This window comes from Stegostoma tigrinum, chromosome 8 (genome assembly GCF_030684315.1).
Source record: "Stegostoma tigrinum isolate sSteTig4 chromosome 8, sSteTig4.hap1, whole genome shotgun sequence".
Lineage (NCBI taxonomy): Eukaryota > Metazoa > Chordata > Chondrichthyes > Orectolobiformes > Stegostomatidae > Stegostoma > Stegostoma tigrinum.
In genome coordinates this window covers 74,300,378-74,322,406 of record NC_081361.1, presented here as the reverse complement: position 1 = coordinate 74,322,406, position 22,029 = coordinate 74,300,378, and the positions used below count along the sequence as shown (strand labels likewise).

Below are 22,029 nucleotides of genomic sequence, written 5' to 3'. Positions count from 1 at the left end.
TGTGGCGTCAGCGGCGTTAGCCGCGCCCTGCGTTTGCGCCGGCCCCTGTCGCTGAGCATTCTGGGATTGGTACCTGGTGAAGCAGTCGGCTGTGTGGGCAGAGCGTGGTGTTAGCGTTGAAACGTGTGCTTTATGGGTGTGAAATCACTAAGTGTACCTTTCTGGTGCAAATTGTGGTCTACCTCCTCTGTTCCGGGAGAGGCTGGGTCTCGTTAGCTGTAGGCGAGGCGAGGTGAGATGAGATGGAATGTGAATGTCTGTCTTTGTTGGGGGACACAGGGTGCAACTCCTCGACCCCCGGACACTTCCAGGTGCAGCAAAGCCTCTTACTCCCTCATCAAAGTAAAACACTGCGGATGTTGCTCATCTGAGAGAAACGCGGAAAGTGCTGGAGAAATTCAGCAGGTCTGGCAGCATCTGTTGGATCACAGTTCTGTAAAGCAAGGTATCTCCAAGTGAAGGTCTGAGGCAACGACGGCCAGCCGTGGGCCAGCTTCAGTTGAATTACAACAGTCGTGTGCCCCTTTCCCTGTGCTCTCCGGCTGTGACAATCTTCGAAGTCTCGATATGGGATCGCAGTGGGAGAAAGTTTGGGAATTATTGCCGTAAATGGTTACAATCTAATGCCTGAAAGTATGCAGCACATTTAAAATGATTGATTACGTTACCGCGAGAGAGCGCTTTGGCCTTGGAAGATATTTAGGTTGATCGTTGTCTTAAGTTTGATCATATCGGCGGTGGCACTTTTAACAGATGTGACAGAACACTATGTCTTTTCTTACTTTGTAGACATCAGGTATCGATTTTTAAAATCTTATATTCACGTTTTCTCGCCCTTTTAAAGCAAATGCTCAGAATTAACATTTCAGAAGTGTTCTTGAGACAGAAAGAAATTAAGGCAGTCAGTTTAGGTAGTCATGCTAATTGACTGCAATATTCTACTGACTAACTGGAACTTTGTTTTTAACACTGAACATGGAAATATCAGTAAATTCAGCCAATTTCATTCATCTTCCCTTTCTTTCCCCTGCCACCCACTGTTCCCTATTTTCATGCCTGCTTCTCTGTCTTTCCTCTCTGCTCACACCTCCTGAAATGATCTTCAAGTTTTACAAACTGGTTTCAGTGGCAGTCTTGGAGCATGATTTACAGCACAGGTAAGTACGTGCACTTCTGTAATTTGTATATGTTGCATTTTAATTCTTGTAAGATTAGACCTAACTGGTCACTTCTACAGTTTTACGAATTCCTGTACTCATTCAGAAGGTCAGGAGGAATGGGATACAGGGGAACTTAGCTGCTTGGATACAGAATTGGCTGGCCAACAGAAGACAGTGAGTGGTAGTAGAAGGAAAATATTCTGCCTGGAAGTCAGTAGTGAGTGGGGTTCCACAGGGCTCTGTCCTTGGGCCTCTACTGTTTGTAATTTTTATTAATGACTTGGACGAGGGGATTGAAGGATGGGTCAGCAAGTTTGCAGACGACACAAAGGTCGGAGGTGTCGTTGACAGTGTAGAGGGCTGTTGTAGGCTGCAGCGGGACATTGACAGGATGCAGAGATGGGCTGAGAGGTGGCAGATGGAGTTCAACCTGGATAAATGCGAGGTGATGCATTTTGGAAGGTCGAATTTGAAAGCTGAGTACAGGATTAAGGATAGGATTCTTGGCAGCGTGGAGGAACAGAGGGATCTTGGTATGCAGATACATAGATCCCTTAAAATGGCCACCCAAGTGGACAGGGTTGTTAAGAAAGCATATGGTGTTTTGGCTTTCATTAACAGGGGGATTGAGTTTGAGTCGTGAGATCTTGTTGCAGCTCTATAAAACTTTGGTTAGACCGCACTTGGAATACTGCGTCCAGTTCTGGGCGCCCTATTATAGGAAAGATGTGGATGCTTTGGAGAGGGTTCAGAGGAGGTTTACCAGGATGCTGCCTGGACTGGAGGGCTTATCTTATGAAGAGAGGTTGACTGAGCTCGGTCTCTTTTCATTGGAGAAAAGGAGGAGGAGAGGGGACCTAATTTAGGTATACAAGATAATGAGAGGCATAGATAGAGTTGATAGCCAGAGACTATTTCCCAGGGCAGAAATGGCTAGCACGAGGGGTCATAGTTTTAAGCTGGTTGGTGGAAAGTATAGAGGGGATGTCAGAGGCAGGTTCTTTACGCAGAGAGTTGTGAGAGCATGGAATGCGTTGCCAGCAGCACTTGTGGAAGCAAGGTCATTGGGGTCATTTAAGAAACTGCTGGACATGCATATGGTCACAGAAATTTGAGGGTGCATACATGAGGATCAATGGTCGGCACAACATTGTGGGCTGAAGGGCCTGTTCTGTGCTGTACTGTTCTATGTTCTATGTTCTACATTTCCGCAGAGTAGGGTTGCAAACTTTAGTTTCAATATACTATAGGACTTTTCACCATGTGACTACCAACAATCATTAAGCCTTCATGCATGTAGCGTTGCTTGTTTGATGTGTTAATCCTTAGCAATGAGTTAGTAACTACAAAAAATACTCAGATCTTGTACACGGTGGGCCTTAATGTGTTGCATATTACTCCCCTTGCTTATAATGCAGACAAGAAGCCATTCTTTCCAGAGTTGCTCACAGGATTGTGCAGAAGCTTAACTTTTCATTCCAGAAAGTGCTGGGACAACTTAACTCCATAAACTGATCACAAAGATTGCAGATGCTGGATATTGAAAATCAAAACTTAATTGCTGGAAATATTACCAAGTTTGGCAGCATCTGTGGAGAGAGAACCGGTGTTAAACTGGGATATTATTCGCTCATCTACCATGCTATTTCTAACAAATATTTTAAACACAAAATGCAAAATAGAACACAGTTCAGATGGTGGTACCAATATCTCCCTTTTATAGCACTGAATTAGGTACCGATTTAATAAGAACTTAAGTTCACTTAATAATTTATCTGATGTCTAAAGGATGACTATTTTAATAACAAGTTTGTTAGAGGAGAAAACATGAAAGATTTACTTTCAGAATCAGAGTATGTGTACAATTGCCTGTAATCTGATGCAAGGTAGTGTACGACATCTGGATGCCATGGGTAAAGTAATTAACAAAGCGAAACTAGTTGAACGTTGTCAATTTTTATTTAAATTTGTAGTTTAATCATCATGACTACAACATTCAATGATGATGGTTCTAAGGCAATTCAGCGGTCCACAGAGGTCTCTGAAACAAGAACTGCCTCCGAGGAGATTGATGTTGTGTATGAGATTGAGAAGACATGCAGCTTCATTACAGATAATGGCTTTAAAAAGGTTGGTATCTCTTGCCACTGTACCTAATTTCACTCCCACCGTTTTTGAGAGGGAGAATTTGAACTGAGGTCTCAAGAAACGCTGACTAAAAGCAAAAACCCAATTTTAAGCATTGATGTACATCTTCCTATGATTCAATGCCAAGAAAGGAAGAAAGATTGAAGAGCAATCAACCTGTTCTTCACAGCCTATTTCTGTGTAGTTCCTAATGTCTTTGAGCAGGCTAAAAATATTTCTCAAACTCTACAGGTGGCTCTTCAGTTTCCTGATGAACTTCTCATTGATGCCGCTGCCATTATATCAAAACTGGAGAAGAACACCACAGCCAAACTTTTCATATTGGGTGACACATCATATGGCAGGTATGTCTCAGTTCCTTGAATTACAGATAGACAAGGTAGTGAAGGAGGAGCTTGGGGCACTTGCCTTTATTGGTCAGTGCGCTGAGTATAGGAGTTAGGGGGCCATGTTGTGGCTCTGCAGGACATTGGTTAGGCCACTTTTGGAATACTGTGTGCAATTCTGGTCTCCCTGCCATAGGAAGGATGTTGTGAAACTTGACAGGGTTCAGAAAAGATTTGCAAGGATGTTCCCTGGGTTGGAGGATTTGAGCTATAGAGAGAGGCTGAATGGACTCTATCTAATTTCCCTGGAGCATTGGAGGCTGAGAGGTGACCTTTTAATGAAGTTTATAAAATCATGAGTGGCATGGATAGGGTAAATGGACCAAGGTCTTTATCCCTGGGATGTGGGGGTCCAAAACTAGAGGGCATAGGTTTAAGGTAGACTGGAAAGATTTGAAAAAGACCTGAGGGGCAACTTTTTCACCCAGAGGGTGGAGTGTGTATAGAATGAACTGCCAGTGGAAGTGATGGAGACTAGTATAATTACAACATTTTAAAGGCTTCTGGATGAGTATGTGAATAGGAAATATTTAGAGGGATATCGGCCAAATGCTGCCAAATGGGACTAGACTAATTTAGTTTATATGGCTGGCATGGACGAGTTAGACTGATGAGTCGGTTTCCATGCTGTACATCTCTATGACTCTAGGTAGGACGACCTTTTGGACGTTGATTTTTGTTTGAAGAAGTTTGTGTTGAAACCAGACTGAGCTAGATAGAAAATAAAGGATATTTTTTCTTAATAGTGAGAGTTGTAATTAAGATATTAAGCAATTTTTTTTTTCCTTCTTGGAGTAATATCACCAGCTAAATAGTGAAGAATTCCACAGCATGTTAGTCCTGGGTTGTAGCCCATCATTTACTGTTTATAAATATGTAATTGCAACTGTGCTGTTTAGAGAAGAGTGAAAAATGGAAAATGGGGACATTCTGAAAAGAAATAAGCATCGAAAGGTTATTCACCAAAAGCTTCTAGTACAGCAGTAGTATGTGCACCTTTAAAGGATTTTAAAAAGTAGCAAAAGTCAATTAAGTTTTAATCTCCGCAACCAGCAAATTTAAAACTAGTGATTTTAAACAGATGCTAAGACTGAATACTGATTTGTTATAGATTTGCTTAGCACATTCATGCTTTGTGTTAAGCTACAATATCTTTATCTCTTGCAATGTAGTGAATGTTGGCAAGGCAGTGATTATTGTGTATTCCGAGTTAATCTAAAGGCACTTAAGAGTCAACCATTTAATGTGGAGCAGAATATGTTTGTTGAACTGGGTATGGTTTACAGGTTTCCTATGCAGAAGTATCAATTATACTTTTACAGAGCGGTTACAGCTTTGATGACCATTGTCATTGACAAGTTGCTGGATGTATTGTAGCCCAATTTTATTTGGTGGGATGTGAGCTAGAGCTCATTTAGTTACTTGTCCAATACAATAACGACTAGGCTATTGTGCCTGTATTATTTCCCTTTGTTTATGTGCAGTTTTTTTCACAAACAAAATTCCAAAGATTTCCTGAAACTCTTGCCTGTTTTGTAGTTGCTGTGTAGATGAAGTTGCTGCTGAGCATCTTGAAGCTGACAGTTTGGTACATTATGGAAGAGCATGTCTCAGTCCATCCAGAAGGCTGCCAGTGATGTATGTGTTTGGACAAAAACCAGTGGATCTGCATCAGTGTGCTGCATCCTTCCAAGCCCTGTATCCAGACAAGAATACTCGTGTTATAATTCTCTGTGATGTCATCTACTCATATGTACTTGGTAAGAGATTTTCCAGCTTGTTTTGTTCCCTCTTAAACTGCTGCACACTCTTTTTCCCATATTATTGCAGTTATAAAGAAACTTAGTTAACTGAGGATCATACTTCTGGTGTTGGTTGCAAATCTCAGACTTCGTCAGTATTAACCCCTGTTGTGAACTGGCATTGAGCAGGAAAAAATTAATAAGCAGTGACACCCCATGAGAATTTTAAAATCTATGTAAGGCTATTAGCAGGAATAGGTCATTTGGCCCGCCAAGTCTGTCCCACCATTACTGCTCTGCTCCAGGTCTGAACTTCCCCTTTGTGCCAGCTCTTCAGAGTCTTCAACTCCCTGCTAATTCAAAAATCTCTGCCACCGGTGTAAATATTTTCGGTGATCTAGTCTTTACAGCTCTCTGGGGTGAACAATTCCAGACATTCTCAACCCGCGAGGAGAAGAAATTCCTTTGAACCTCCCTTTTAAGTGAACGTCCCCTTATTCTGTAACCATATCCTCCAGTTGAGAAACTAACTGAAACATCTTTTTTCAACGTCTACCCTGTCAAGCCCAATCTGAACCTTGTATTGCAATAAGATCACACTTCATTTTCCTAAGCAGTAGCGAATAAAGGCCTAATCTTTTTAGCTGTTCTTAATGAAGCAATTCTTCACCTCAAATGAACCTAGTGAATCTGTTTTGAACTGCCAATGCCAGTATATTTTCTTTTTAAATATGGAGATCAAATCTACACATACTTCAGCTGTGGCCTCACCAATACCAATATACAGTTGTGCCAAGACTTTTCTGTTCTTAAACTCCAACTCTCAGTAATAAATACTTAAAAAATATTCAAACTGAATTTTCCCAAGATTGCTTCAAAATGATGTGTCGTCCTTTACTCCCCTTCTCATTGCATTTTCCCACATGCATCATGGGATGTGAGCGCTATTAGGTCTTTAGTTTGCAAGCTTGTTGTTTGAAAGAACCTCTTAAATGACCCAACTGGTCTATTTACTGACTGATCAAGAATGATTTGTGACACTCCGAAATTCTACGTCTTTGATCTATGTGGGTGCGTAATGCAGTTTCTGTTTTTGCTTTGTACAACCAGCCATTAGGATGGCTTCTCTAAAGCACTTGTTTCTTCTTTTGTTAGAAAAACTGCGACAACTTCTTCACCCAGAATATAAAAATCTTGTTGTTTCAAAGATATGCAGTGGCCAAAATGAAACAATTGATCTGTGCAAGACGAATGGCCTTCATTATGGCGGTGATGTTGATTCTTGTTCTACCTTCAGATCCTGCAACCACATATGCAATCAGTCAAGCTATCAAGTTATATCCAAGTTTGGCCGGCACTGCTTCATCAGTGCCAGTACTGATGTGACAGACTACAGCATGTTCTACATTGGGCAGGAGAGCCCGACACTAACTAACTTTATGATGACATGGAATCAATGTTCCTTTTGCTCATTTGATCCAGTGAAAGGGGTCGGGAGACAAGAAAGTCTGAACGTTAACAGGGCATTGATGAAGCGATACTACATGATTGAACGAGCCAAGGATGCTCAAGTTGTAGGAATTTTAGTGGGGACTCTTGGTGTTGCTGACTATCTTTCTACCATAGACCATCTTAAATCAATTATCAAGAAGGCTGGAAAGAAAAGCTACACCTTCGTAATGGGTAAACTGAATGCTGCCAAGCTGGCTAATTTCATGGAAGTCGATATATATGTGCTTGTAGCCTGTCCAGAAAATTCTTTGCTGGATTCCAGTGAATTTTATAGGCCTGTTGTAACACCATATGAGATGGAGGTTGCATGCAATCAAGCAAGAGAGTGGACTGGAGAATACATTACTGACTTCAGGGACCTACTTCCAGGTGTGTAAATCTCCATGTCATCATGGCTCGATGTGCCTTAAAATTTGAACCTGTAAGTGTATATTTAGACAGAAGTAGCTGTGATGTTATCCTGTTGTTTTTTTCCCCCACTTCCAGTAATCCTATTGCCACTGTGAATAATGTATCTTTGTCATGTCGACCATCAATTTCTAGGTGGCAGGGCTGAGAGCATTGCAGCAGGGTACATCTGCTCACCTGCAGCCTGAAACATTTCGTTGGTACGGCAGTAGACTCAGGAAATTGGTTCTTGAATTTAATATTTTATGCTTGAGGGAAGTCAACAATGTTGGGGGGATAAAACAGCGCCAGGGACCCAGGTTCAATTCCAGCCTCGGATAACTGTCTGTGCGGAGTTTGCACATTCTCCCCTTGTCTGCGTGGGTTTCCTTTGGTCCCACAGTCCAAAGATGTGCAAGCTAAGTGGATTGGCCTTGCTAAATTGCCCGTAGTGTTCAGTGGTGTGAGGGTTTATAGGGGGATGGGTCTGGGTGGGATGCTCCACAGGGCGGTGTGGACTTGTTGGGCTGAAGGGCCTGTTTCCACACTGTAGGGAATCTAATCTAATCTAAAACACTTATGACAACAATACAGTGTGAATTACATATTAGTCTAACAGGTAAAGTCAACATACTACCAGACCGTAGGGCTTCTTTCTTATGAGAGAGGGGGGAGTGGTGCTGATGGTTTAGTAAGAGGATCACCACACCTCTTGCAATGTGAGTGGTGAGAAGAAAAGGCATCATGGTAATCTCAGCTGATGCAGGAGTTGAGCCCACGCTGTTGGAATTACTCTGCATTGCAAACAAGCCATCCAGGCAACCAAGTTAGTCATTGTGTGTATGCTAGATTAGTGTTAACTAATGTATTCATCTTTGAAATTCCAATGAATTTCTTGTTCAACTTCATAGGTGCTTGCAGCCATATTGAATTTCCAGATGACACTTTCAATAGTGGAGAGACTGATATCTCATTAGTGACTGGAGCCTTGCGAGCAACACACCTGCCAAAGTCAGAGTGGCAAAACAAAGCATCGAGCACGTCGGTCATCCCCAGGAATGAGGCTTTAGCAATTACCCAGCCACACTCAGCAGGTATAATTCCCAATTTGAGAGTTAAATTTTCAAGATTGGATATTGATATCAGGAATTGGAGAGGGGCAAGACCTTTTTTGACTTCTTTCCACGGTCTTGAGGTTCTTTCCATACTCCACAGGACAGCAGGCAGATGAATTGCTCCATTCTGAAGAAGGATCACTTGACCCTAAGCATTAACTTTGTGGAGAGAAAGCAGGTGCTACCAGAGCTGCTGAGTTTTTCCAGCAGTTTCTGTTTTTGTTTGAGATAATTTGCTGTCTCGGCTTTGCTAGTGTTGGAACAAATGCGAGGCATGAATAGCTAAAGGCAAATAGACTTGCCCCCCTTAATGGAGAGGCATTTGATAGTTATTCAGCTTGGGAAAACCGACATAACTATGCTGTTGAACAGTCCCACATCTTAGACAGAGCGTAGAACAGTATAGGCCCTTCGCCCCATGACGTTGTGCCGACCTATTATCCTACTAACATCAATTTACCCTGCATGCCATACATTTTACGATCCTCTATGTGCCTGTCTAAGAGTCGCTTAAAAGTCTCTAATGTATCTGACTCTACTACCACTGCTGGTGGCACATTCCACATGCCCACCACTCTGTGTGAAGAACCTACCACTGACATCTCCCCTATACCTTCCTCCAATCACCTTAAAATTATGCTCCCTTGTAATAGTCATTTCTGCCCTTGGAAAAAGTCTCTGATGATTCACCCTGCCTATGCTTTCATTGTCTTATACGCCTCTATTACGTCACCTCTCATTCTTCTCCGCTCCATTGAAAAAATCCTGGCTCCATCAACCTTTCCTCATAAGAATGAGACCTGCCCTCCAGTCCAGGTAGCATCCTGGTAAATCTCCTCTGCACCCTCTCTAAAACTTCTACATCTTTGCTGTATGGAGGTGACCAGAACTGAACACAATATTCCAAGTGTACTCTAACCAGAGTTTTATAGAGTTGCAGCTTAATCTCACGGCTCTTAAACTCAAAGCCCCTGCCAATGAAAGCCAACACGCCATGTGCCTTCTTTACAACCCTGTCAACTTGGGTAGCAACTTTGAGGGATCCATGGACGTGGACCCCAACATCCCTCTGTTCCTCCACACTGCAGAGAATCCTGCCATTAACCCTGTAGTTTGCATTTAAATTCAACCTTCCAAAGTGAATCGCTTAACACTTTTCTGGGTTGAATTCCATCTGCCACTTCTTTGCCCAGCTCTGCATCCTGTCAATGTCTCATTGCAACCTACAACTGCTCTCCACAGTGTCCGCAACTCCTCCATCCTTCGTGTCGTCGGAAAACTTACTAACCCACCCTCCCACTTTCTCATCCAAGTCATTTATAAAGATCACAAAGAGCAGAGGTCCGAGAACAGATCCCTGCGCAACCCCACTGGTCACTGAGCAACAGGCTGAATATCTTCCGTCTACTACCAACCTCTTTCTTCTATTGGACAGCCAGTTTTGTATCTACACAGCCAAACTTCCCTGAATCCCATGCCTCCTCACATTCTGAATGAGCCTACTTTGTGGAACCTCATCAAATGCCATGCTAAAATGCATACACACTACATCCACAGCTCTACCTTCATCGATGTGTTTCATCGCATCCTCAGATTATTTAATAAGGCTTGTGAGGCATAACCTGCCCTTCACAAAGCCATGCTGACTATTGCTAATCAAACTGTGCTTTTCCAAATAATCATAAATACTATCTCTCAGAATCCTCTCCAATAATTTGCCCACCACAGAAGTAAGACTGGCCGGTCTGTAATTTCCAGGATTATCCCTATTCCCTTTCTTGAATAAGGGAGTAACATGTGCCACCCACCAATCTTCTGGTAGTACTGCAGTAGACAGTAAGGACACAAAGATCAGCAACAAAGGCGCATTAGTATCTTCCCTCAGTTCTCGTAGCAACCTGGGGTACATCCAGTCTGGCGCAGGGGACTTAGCTGTCCTCATGTTTTTCAAAACTTCTAGCAAATCATCCTTCCTAACATCAAACTGTTCGAGCATATCAGCCTGTTTTATGCTGCCCGCACAAACGTCAAGCTCCCTGTATACTGGTGAATACTGAAGCAAAGTATTTGTTATGGACCTCCCCTACTTCCTCTGACTCCACACAAAAGTTCCCTCCAGTTATCCCTGATTGGCCCTACCCTCACTCTTGCCATCTTCTTGTTCCTCACATAAGTACAGAAAGCCTTGGTGTTTTACTTGATCCTACCTGCCAAAGTTTTCTCCTACCCCGCTTCTAGCTCTCCTGAGTCCATTCTTCAGCTCCTTTCTGGCTACTTTGTAGACCTCTTAGAGCCCGGTCTGATCCTTGCTTCCTCAACCTTAAGTAAGCTTGCTTCTTGATCTTGACTAGATGTTCCACATGTCTTGTCATCCAAGGCTCCTTCCTCTTACCGTCCCTTCCTTATCTCAGTGGGGTAAACCCATCCAGTACCTGTAGCAACTGCTCCCTAAACAACCTCCCCATTTCTGTCATGCATTTCTCTGAGAACATCTGATCTGAATTGGTGCTCCATAGTTCTTGCCTAATAGCATTGTAATTCCCCCTCCCCCAGTTAAATACTTTCCCATACAGTCTGCTCCTATCCCTCTCCACGACTATAGAAAAGGTCAGGGAATTGTGATAACTCACCGAAATACTGTCCCACCGAGAAATCTGACACCAGGCCTGTTTCTAAAGAGTGGCACATTGCTAAGTTGTGAAACTACTCTCATGGCATTAAGCTTGGAACTGTTAGGCAGGCATTAATGATGTTTGACTGTCATTGAATCTCAATCAATAAATCCACTCATGAAAAAGAAAGGTGGGCATTTTACCTAGCTATTCAGCAAGTTTTGAAATCTTGCAAGGAAATTCTACAGCACAAATTTGAAGCAGAATTGTATTTACGTAACTTTTTATTTGCTGCTCCAGATGAGGTATGCTCTGCATGCTCAAAGGAAGTCATCACATCAAGAAAAGGATTTTTAAAAAATGCTGTCTGCAGAGTAACAGATAAAACGGTTATGTTCTCCTTATATTGGATCAGTGATGACAAATAAAGCTGATTTTTTAAAAAAAGACATGTTTTGTTCAAAAGTAATTAAGCAAAGGAATGTCCTCTGTTAACTAATACACATACTCAGTACTGTTGATCTACTCCAAGGTGCAACAGTTTTCCACTGTCCAATCAATACTTTGCAAATCAAGAATAGCACAGTTTTATTTATCTATATAATTAGAATTTTCAGACCCACAAGGCATAATTCCACTAATATCAATGCTGCACTCTTGAGAGAACAATTTCAACATGAACTAGATTTGTAGCTCATCTTGGTAGAATTGCTGATTGCAAAATTTTGAGCAATGTTTATGGACAAATGTCCATTAAGAACTGGATTGAAGTGGGCTAACTGTATTTTACATTAATGATTGCAGTTGGCAAAGAAAAGGACAGTCATGTTTTGAATCTAGTCAGAATGTTGGACTTTGGGGCTGAAAGGATAGAGTTTGTACCTCCACCTACCCTGATTTCCTTCACCACTGCTACACGGTGCATTTCAGAATCTGTTTTATTTCAGCAAAAAAAAAGTTTTATTTTATTAGAGCTGCAAAATCTTGAACCTAACTGTAACCAAAGTTACAAAAAGTAGCATCAGTCTACAGCCTTAGCACAGCAAAACTTCTTTTACTATCACTACCTTTTCAAAAATTTTAATGTGGAGCCCTCAGTTGTACATCAAAATCAATGACTCCTGATTTGATATTGGAATGGTTTACTTTTTTTGGATTTACTGTCTAAAGTATACAGTTTAAATAAATTGAGATCTCAATTGTTTCCAGCTGGCTTTCCTCAAATGATTCAATCTTCATCTGACTCAATGTAGTATTAAGTTGTAGGCTTTTTATCCCAAATAAACATGGAATTAAATGTTAAATTTATAAAGCATACACCTAATAATATGGCAGCATGATGGCACTTCCATGATTCTTAATTCTTTAAGTCCTATCAAGACTCTGGTTGCTACCTAAAGTATAATACTATTTTTTAAAAGGCTATGTAAGCAGTTGTAGTTTGATATGGTTAACAATTCATTCACACTGCATCAGCTAAGCTGTTAAATGATTGAGATGTCACGAGTAATAGATCATTCAGGGCAGAATCTTAGTCTTGTTTATGGTCTGACTAGGATAGCCTCCGTCACAATTTAAACTGTTAGTAATGTTCCATTTATGGAGTAAATGGCCACATACTCCTTGGCCTGACCTTAAGTGGTTGACAGTTGTCCAGATTTTTCTGTGGAAGTTTGCAACTTGAGTCTTCACCCTTCATCCAGCTTGCGTGGTGATGTTTGCAGTCAACCAGGAGGTGTATTATTGAAAACTGACGTTGTCATCAGTTTGTATGGTGCGGTGGTTTAGCAGGGACTTTAGAATTTCAGATGGGTTGGGGGCTTTGTTAAGGTCCTGGGTCAAGATGAGAGTGACTCTCATACAAAAATTGGCTTGTACCACCCAGGGCAACAGAATCTAATGCACTGCTTCTCTCACGTGGGTCTATATACAACAGAACACTGCTGCTCTAACTGGCTAAGGAATTGCCACACAAGTGTAGTAGCTGTCCACCTTTGAAAAGTCATGAGCATTATTTCTGGAATGTTGAAACCAACACTTGAGCAGCTTCCTGAGTTAGCATACAATGTTTTCCCTCTAGAAATCAGGAGGTCCATTCTCCTCAAAGAAATTATCACCTGACAGCTAACAGAGCACTTCCACTGACAGGACCTTTGGGCCACATGACCAATATTCACGTATAAACCAAGCCAGTGAGTATTAGCAAGCGCTTTAGAGCAATATGATGCTGTAATGATTCCTCTCAGCCAGTGTGGTGGCACTTACCAGGGCTGACTTGATCCTAGTTGTGAAGTACAGATACCAATGTACTTTGGAAAGCCTTTAATTTTTCTTGCTATAATATTTAAATATTCCCATTCCCCCCGCAGTTCTTTAAATACATTTTACTCCAATAGCTTAATTTGTTCTAAACACCCATTTTCCTGTTGCCTTTAATTTTGAGGTATCTAGTTTCCTATTAACAAATTCTAGATGCTTTGTTTCTTGGCTATAATTTCTAAGTCTGTTTTTGACAGCACATGCCCCTTTCCAGAATTTGTATAATGCTGGATCCTGTTCTGGTTGCCTCATTACAGGAAAGATGTGAAAGCATTGGAAAAGGTGCAGAGGAGATTTACCAGGATGTTGCCTGAAATGGAGGGAAGGTCTTACGAGAAAAGGTTGAGAGAGCTGGGGCTTTTCTCTTTAGTATGATGAGGGGTAAGAGGTGACTTGCTAGAGGTGTACAAAATGATCAGAAGTATAGGTAGAGTAGATTGCCTTAGACTTTTTCCTTGGGTGAAGGTAGCTATTATGAGGGGGCATAGTTTTAAAGTGAGTGGAGGTAGATATAGGGGAGATGTCAGAGGCAGGCTCTTTACTCAGAGAGTGGTCAGGGCATGGAATGCATTGCCGAAGAGGGTAGTGGAGTGGGTCTCATGGACATTTAAGCGGCTATTGGCGGGGCATATGGATGATAGTATAAGGTAGGGATGGAGGATAGATAGACCTTTAGGATTAGGGTGAAAGTTCGGCACAAGGTCGTGAGCCAAAGGGCCTGTACTGTGCTGTACTGTTCTGTGTTCCATGGATATATTGCCCAGCTTTGTTGTAATTTCCACTCTGCTGTGATTAAGCACACAGATTAAATATTTGACTTTTCTGGTCTGTTTGATTCAGTGTATTGTGCATTTTACAGTCGTATTGTCAATGTTTTGAACGTTTAGGAAGTAGCTCAATATGTAGTGTATTTCAGATTATTTATTTGAAAACATAGAATAATCATGACGTAAACAATGGTTTACATACATTGTTTGATCTACATTAGATTATATTCTGTAGATAAAACCCATTCAATGATGCTATTAAATAAAATCAGTTGACACTGCATTTTGAATTTTCCATTAATTGTCCCCAGATATTTATTCATATACATGAAAGGTAAACAAGGTAATGAGAGGCAATGATAGAGTTGATAGCCAGAGGCTTTTCCCCAGGGCAGGATTGACTGCCACGAGGGGGTCATAGTTTTAAGGTGTTAGGAGGAAGGTATAGAGGAGATGTCAGAGGGAGGTTCTTCACCCAGAGAGTTGTGAGCGCGTGGAATAGTTTACCAGTGGTAGTCGTGGAAGCGAAGTCATTAGTGACATTTAAGAGAGTGCTGGACATGCACAACAGTGAATTGAGGGGAATGTAGTTTAGGTTATTTTAATTTTGGATTAGGATTATTCCACGGCACAACATTGTGGGCCGAAGGGCCTGTACTGTGCTGTACTTTTCTATGTTCTAAAGCCACCATCGTCCCACAGAGACGGTAGGGCTGCTGTCATTAGAGAGAGGACTGGTGGTGGGCTAGGGGAGGGGTTGAAAGGAGAATCCCCTCTCCATGTGTTGTCATTAGTGTGCATTGCAAATTAGCTGTCCAGCCATTTGTGCTAACCACCTTATCCCTAACGTATGATTATATTAATGTGAATTCTTCCATTCATCTGTTACTCGATCTCATATTCATTATGGTGTCTTCTTTCTTACTTGTAGTATCAATATGAAAATTTCTTATTTTACAGCCTCATTCCTGGCATCTAGGAGCTGGCAAGGCCTGCAGCAGCAACTAGGGAAGACCTCTGTGTCAAAAGCAGCAGTAGGTCGGAAAGGAATTGCAATTGCCTATGAAGGAGAAGCCACAAGTTAAAGGAACTGGAATTGGAAGTCAATTGTGTGAGCAAATGTGTTGAAATCAAAATTTCAGGATAATAGACTAATAAGAGATATATTAAAGTTTTTTTTTAAAAAATGACTTTATTTTTAAAGTGTTTACCACTGTCCTGGCATTCTAGGTTTCACGTTTTGTTTCTGATAATCCTCAACTCCACTTCCCTGCCTTTTCCTCATTACCCTGAATCCCCTTACTGAATAAAAGTCTGTCTATCTCAGCCTTGAATATATTTAATAACCCAGCCTTGACAGTCTTTTGCAGTAGAGTTTTTTCAGAGAAGAAATTCCTCTTCTGTCTTAAGTGGGTGACCCCTTTCTGATTTTTTTTTCATGACGTCTGATCTTAATCAATCCCACACAGGCAAACATTTCCATGTCTATTCTGCCAAGCTTCTTGTTTCAGTAATGTCTCATCTTGTTCTCATGAATTTCAGTGAGTACAATCCCAACCTACTCAACTTCTCATTAAAAAAATCTCTTCATACCTTGTCATTTTACTTTGTGGACTGCATCCAATACCAGTATATATTTCCTCAAATAAGGGACACAAAACTGTGCACAATATTACAGATGTAGTCTGACTAATGTGTTGTGTATATTTAGCAAACCCTTTCTATTTTTATAGTCCACTCCCTTTGAAATAAAGGCCAGCATTCCATTTATCTTTGTGATTCCTCATTGAGCATGACTGCCAGCATTTTGTAATTTACAAGTACATATTCATATAATATGTTTGACTAAGAGGAATTGCCAATTGGAATACGCAAACTTCACCCCTCCAAAGCCAGTTGGTTTCAGAAATAATGGCAGTAAGCGGCTGGAGAATGATAGATCCTGGAAAGCTCATCAGAGTTACCACTTGAAATCATTAGTAGGTACATGTGGTCCTGCCATAACTTTCAGTCCATTGATTTAAAATGCTGCCTCCCTTTTATTCACTAATTGCCCAAAGGCAGTTAAGATTCAATTACATTGTTGTGGTCTGGAGTCGCGTAATCCAGACCAGCTAAAGATGGAAGATTTCCTTTCCTGAATGACATTAGTGAGCCAGATGAGTTTTATGAAAAATGATGGTCACTGTTAGGTTAGCTTTTTATACTAAACTTTTTTATATTAAGTTCAAATTCCACATCTGCTATGGTGAAATTCCCCAGCATATCAGTGTGGAGCTCTGAATTACTAGCCCTTTGATATTGCCACCGCCCCATGCTTCTTTATGTCCTAGCAGTATACATTTCAACACTCAAGTCAAGTTTGTAATATGTCCCAAAACTGCTGAACATTTGATTCTAATTGACACAAACATAGAACATTGCAGCGCAGTACAGGCCCTTTAGCCCTCGATGTTGCGCTGACTTGTGAAACCAATCTGAAGCCCATCTAACCTACACTATTCCATTATCATCCATATGCTTATTCAATGACCATTTAAATGCCCTTAAAGTTGGTGAGTCTACTACTGTTGCAGGCAGGGCATTCCACGCCCTTACTACTCTGAGTAAAGAACCTACCTCTGACATCTGTCCTATATCTTATCACCCCTCGTGCTAGCCATCACCATCTGAGGAAAAAGGCTCTCACTGTCCACTCTATCAAGTCCTCTGATCAAAGTTAGCAATCTTCAGTTTGCTGAGGCGATACGTGGAAATATTAGATTTGTGCAATATAATTGATTTCTTGAGAGTAGGTAAAGGTTGATATTAAGCAGAGGGAGCACAAAACTAGAAGAAAAACAAATACTGCAGGTGCTGGAGAAACTCAACAGGTTTGGCAGCATCTGTGGAGAGAAACAGAGTTAACATTTTAATTCCAATATGACTTATTCATGACTACTTTTTTGGTGTTCTTCACAACAGTATATTAAACTCCAAAGTTTAACAGTGTTCCTCTGTCTACAGATGCTGCTAGACTTCTTGAATTACTCCAGCATGGTCTGTTGCACTATAATTATTCTCTCAACTTTGTTTCTGCATTCCTAACTTATAATTCATAATTTTGACCATTCTTCTCAAAGTGAGCCCAGTGGGATGATTTAAAAACAGATTACAAATTATTACAAAACAAATTGTGTACTTTATAACATCTGTGAAAACCTAACTGAATGTGTCTGCCTGTATACTGCAGCTCTCGTTTATTGAAACATTTCCAAGTTGTTTGTCTACTTCACTACAGCAAAGGTAATAGTTTTTGCTCAAACTAGAGCTGTTATTTTTCAAATTTAATTTGTCACCTTGTCTATCTGCCATGTGGCTATAATAGTAGGGATGGAGCTATTATTATTGTCCCAGGGGTGGCATTCTAGTTATTTTGTATGGGGATGAGGTTAGTAGGTAGGAAATGGAGGTGCGGCTTGAGGTGGGAGGAGGGGGATGGGTAAGCGGAAGAACAGGTTAGGGAGGTGGGGACGAACTGGGCTGTTTTTGAGATGCATTGGCGGGAGGGGAGATTTTGAAGCTGGTGAAATCCACATTGATACCATTGGGCAATTCTTCAGCACTGTTCGGATGTAATTTTTTAAAAATGAGACATTAAAGTGAGGCCTCGCCTCCTCTCGGATAGATATAAACAATTTCATGGCACTGTTCTACGGAAGAGAAGATCTCCTTGAAACTATTACCACTATTTATCTGCCGATCATAAGAACATAGAACATAAGAACTAGAAGCAGGAGTAGGATGGACATATCGCCTGAGGAATGCGAGGGGGAGTTGAAATGGTTCGTGACTGGGAGGTGCAGTTGTCTGTTGCGAAACAAGTGTAGGTGTTCCACAAAGTGGTCCCCAAGCCTCCGCTTGGTTTCCCTGTTGTAGAGGAGGCCAAAACGGGAACAGCGGATGCAGTGATCAATAACACCAAAACAGATTGATCATTATCACACTGCCGTTTTGTAAATTGACTGCTGCTCTTCTGACATGTAGCTACACTTCAAAAATATTTAAAGGTCTTGTTGATTTCCAGAAGGCATAAAATGTGCTACACAAATGTAAGTCCTTTTTTTAATTCTATTTCACCTGTTCCAGAACGTCTGCTTGAATAAAGTGGTCTCAAAATTACAGGATATGTTTGCTACTGAGCAGTCAGCTGAACAACATGCTCTGCTAGTTGGTCAACCAAAAGATGCACTCATCATTTGCACAGGTGCTCGCCTAGTATGAGTATAAAAGCTGACATGAGGGAATAGTGAGTAGTCTTGGAAGTTGAATCTTGAGACCTGAGCAGTGCTTTCGGTATTATGAATCCCAACGTATACAGACTCCCAGAAATGCCTTATTAGAAGTCATTTATTGTCAGTTGTATTTTTACATAAAATGCAATGAAAGCTGTTTAAGTCGCCATACTCCTGCGTCTATAATAACAACATACATCATATATTAAGAAAAACGAGGACAACGCCTATCTTTGAGGAAAAGACAGGACCCATATTCTCTACTGCTGCAGAAAGCCCACATTGAAGCCATCAAATCGAAGGCCGGTGGAATCCCAGGTCAGACCGACCACGCCATCAAAGCTGGTGAAGCAGATCACCACTTTGTTGGAGTCGCAGTGACAATGACAGCGAGAAACAGAGCACAGCCCGCGTTTGCCGCTGCAGCAGGCTCCCGAAACCTCCTGTACCCCATCGGCTGGCTGACTCTGAAGCTGCCACCTCGGCGTCAACACCAGAACTCGGAGCTGCAAAGATGATGTTGCTAACGCCGCCACCAATAGTCTTCCTCTAGACAATGCTCTTCACCAGCCGGTCACCAGAACGCACTATAAAAGCAAAAACGTAAAAACAAGGAAAGACAAAGAAAAGCGGACGAGCTCTGGGGCTCAGGAGCACGGACAATGCTTGAATCGACTGTCGCGATCTTTTATATTTGTAACTTTTTAAAACAGCAAAATTTGTTTCAGATGTGCTCTCATGACACAATTCTAAAAAAAAATTAACAGCAGCAAACATAGTGCAGTTGGTTTACAGAAAATACTGCATTGCTGGAAATATGGACTCAAATTTCATACAAACCAGTAGTTTTAAGTTAAATCTGACAAATTGTATTCTCAAAGGCCAGCCTCCCGAGCACAGGTGCTTGGCAGTGAGTGAAAAAAAATAAGATTTTACTGTTAACTGATAAGGACAGTAATTTGAATTAAAGCCTAAGGCATTATCTAGAGAGTCTTTTTTTTAGAAAAAGATGAAAGTATTGCTTGAGGATAGTGTGGTATTTGAATATTATAAATTATTTTCAATGAATGTATTCATTCGCACTGAATCCATTTCCTATTATATTAGAGACAAACATGAAAAATATACATGGATGTTGTGAAATCTAACACAAAGAACACACTTGATCATAAGTTAGTCACTCGTTGTTCCACTCAATTATTTGTGAAAGGAACGTTAGTCTTAGCATGTATCCATACATCAAAATGCTTGTCTACAAAAGTCCTTAAGACAACACTGAAATTTATATTTGTTTGAAATAAATGGCTTTAAATTTATTTGTGATTACTTCAACCAAGAAAAAAAACTGTTATTGTCAATCTTTGAAATATCAGATAAGAATCACATCTTAATTGAACATTTACAAAATTGCAAAAGAACTGTAAGTAAACCTCAAGTGACTGATACAAAATAATTCCAAATTTGGTCTTTTGCACTTTAGTCACAGAATCCTTGCCCCTCTCGGTTCTTTTGTGCTACATCTATGAATTACCAGTTGGAAGTAATAAGAAAGTTTGTTACAACTGAAGTTATGTAAATTCAGAATAAGTGTCTTACAAACAGCCCAAAAAGATCAAAGATAATGATGTTTGCAGCTGGAAGCAGACATTTTGCAGAGTGAATCTTCCTTGTCCCTTTTGTATTATGTGTTGGCAATTTCTGGGATGTTTGAAAACACCTGCTGATTCAGGATAATTATATATACAGCAATGGAAACTGGGGGATTAGGTCATTATAAATTACTTACTGGGTTTCTGAATTTTCACTTAGGCCCATTTTCTGTGGGTCTGAAGTTGATAATTACCTTGTAAATATCTATGTAGCCATGGTGATATTTTTGAAACAGCCTTTGATGTTTGACCATATAAGAAGTTCTTCCTACTTAAGCTAAAATAAAGAGATTTATTGATGATCCTATTCACACATTATTGAAAAGAGAGACATTTTGTTGAACAAACATAAGAATGTCAATTTTCTAATGATCACCACAACTTCTACCACAGGAGAAAAGGTGCTGTCAGGTTGGAAAGTTGGCTTTGATTAGCTACGACAACTAGCTACTTGTACTGGAGAAATTAATGGGGAACTATACATTTTCAAAGCTCCCGCAAAATTTAGAAAAGCTCAGGGCTTGAACACATATCTGTTTGCAAAGAATGAGACCTTATGTATGAAAGAATGCCATTTTGTAGCAAGTTTAATTGAACTATGTTCTGATTTTAACTGACTATCTTAAGTTGGTTGTTATTGTAGCTATTGGCACACTCGGGATTGTTCAACATGCGTTGACTGATATCAGAATCACATCCAGCAGTAGGTGATTTGTTTTGGATTTTGTGAGCAAAAGCTGTTTGAGGATCTTTGGTGAATTTCAGTCTATATTCAAACAGCACCTTCTAAACCCCCAACCACTTCCATCTAGAAGGACAAGGGCAGCAGACGTGTCAGAACACTAGTACCTCCAAGTTGCTCATCAAGCCACTCACCATCCTGACTTGAAAACATATTGCCGTTTCTTCACTGTCGCTGGGCCAAAGTCCTGGAATTCCCTCCATAATGGTATTGTGAGTCAACCCACAGCAGATGAACTGCAGCAGTTCAAGAAGGCAGCTCACCACCACCTTCTTAAGGGCAGTAGGGATGGGTAATAAATGCTGGCCAGTCAGTGATGTCCATATTTCACAAAAATGAAAACTAAAAAGAAGATTGTTACAGAGCATCATTTGCACATGTCATCTCCTGGCAGGGATTAGCACTGGAGGAAGAGACGGAAAAGACAGATGCAGCTGCCAGTAGGGTGTGTCAAAAAGAAAAAAAAATACAATTCCTTTAGAAAATCTTGTGATTGTACACTATCAAAGTTAAATTGCATATCTAACTGAAAGGCTTCCGACTACACTAAGAGTAGGTCACCACGCTTTGCTCTTCATGTATTACGTCGCAAGCCAGAAATAGCCCTTTTCCCTTCTCATTTGCTCAAATTCAGAATGGTTTATGCTGACTACTTGTGATGGTCAAATTCTGCCTAAGCCAAGAAGATTCCCAAATCCCGGCACAGTTTAAAAACTCTGACAACAAAATCAACCAATCAAATTTGAGATTTTCTTCCAACATCTTTTGAGAGGTCATGGTGAATCTTCACTCTCCTAAAATTAAAATTCGATTCACCTTGCAAGTTAACAGCACTTACCGTCCTCCAACAATGATACCCCTGTTTCTTGGTACATAAGAACATAAGAACTAGGAGCACAAGTTGGCAATTCAGCCCCTCAATCCAGTCCTGTTATTTATTACAACTATGGCTGATCTCAACATGGCTTAACTCTACTTTCCTGCCCGGTCTTCATAATCCACTAACTCATTGCCAATTAAAAATCTATTTATCATCTCCTTAACTATACTCAACCTCCCAGCATCCACCACACTCTGGCAGTGAATGCCACTGATTTACAACCCTTTGACAGCAGTAATTTCTCCTTATCTCTGCTTTAATTCTGTTACACCTTCTCATTAAACTCTCGCCTCTGTTTCTACATTGCCACATGAGGAAACATTCATTTTAGGTCTA

At 40.8% G+C, this 22,029-nt stretch overlaps 1 protein-coding gene across 9 annotated transcripts in view; it reads left to right on the top strand.

Annotated features, from left to right (window-relative positions):
- The first annotated feature begins 66 nt into the window (after positions 1-66).
- dph2 (diphthamide biosynthesis 2) overlaps positions 67-22,029 on the top strand; it is a 28,804-nt gene continuing 6,841 nt past the window's right edge. Inside the window, exons 1-9 of one of the 9 annotated variants that reach the window (XR_009446070.1) lie at positions 841-1,157; positions 3,134-3,290; positions 3,540-3,652; positions 5,234-5,454; positions 6,592-7,317; positions 8,247-8,429; positions 15,109-15,259; positions 17,381-17,433; positions 18,633-20,373. Coding sequence is in view for 6 of the 9 variants with exons in the window: in XM_059647981.1 (XP_059503964.1) it covers positions 976-1,157; positions 3,134-3,290; positions 3,540-3,652; positions 5,234-5,454; positions 6,592-7,317; positions 8,247-8,429; positions 15,109-15,233 (1,707 nt within the window). In the remaining 3 variants the exon portion in view is untranslated. Of the gene's footprint in view, positions 797-838; positions 1,158-3,133; positions 3,291-3,539; positions 3,653-5,233; positions 5,455-6,591; positions 7,318-8,246; positions 8,430-13,142; positions 13,255-15,108; positions 17,434-18,632; positions 20,374-22,029 lie in introns of those variants that run through there. The other 8 variants (XM_048539846.2, XM_048539850.2, XR_009446071.1 and 5 more) reach the window with 8 other exon arrangements.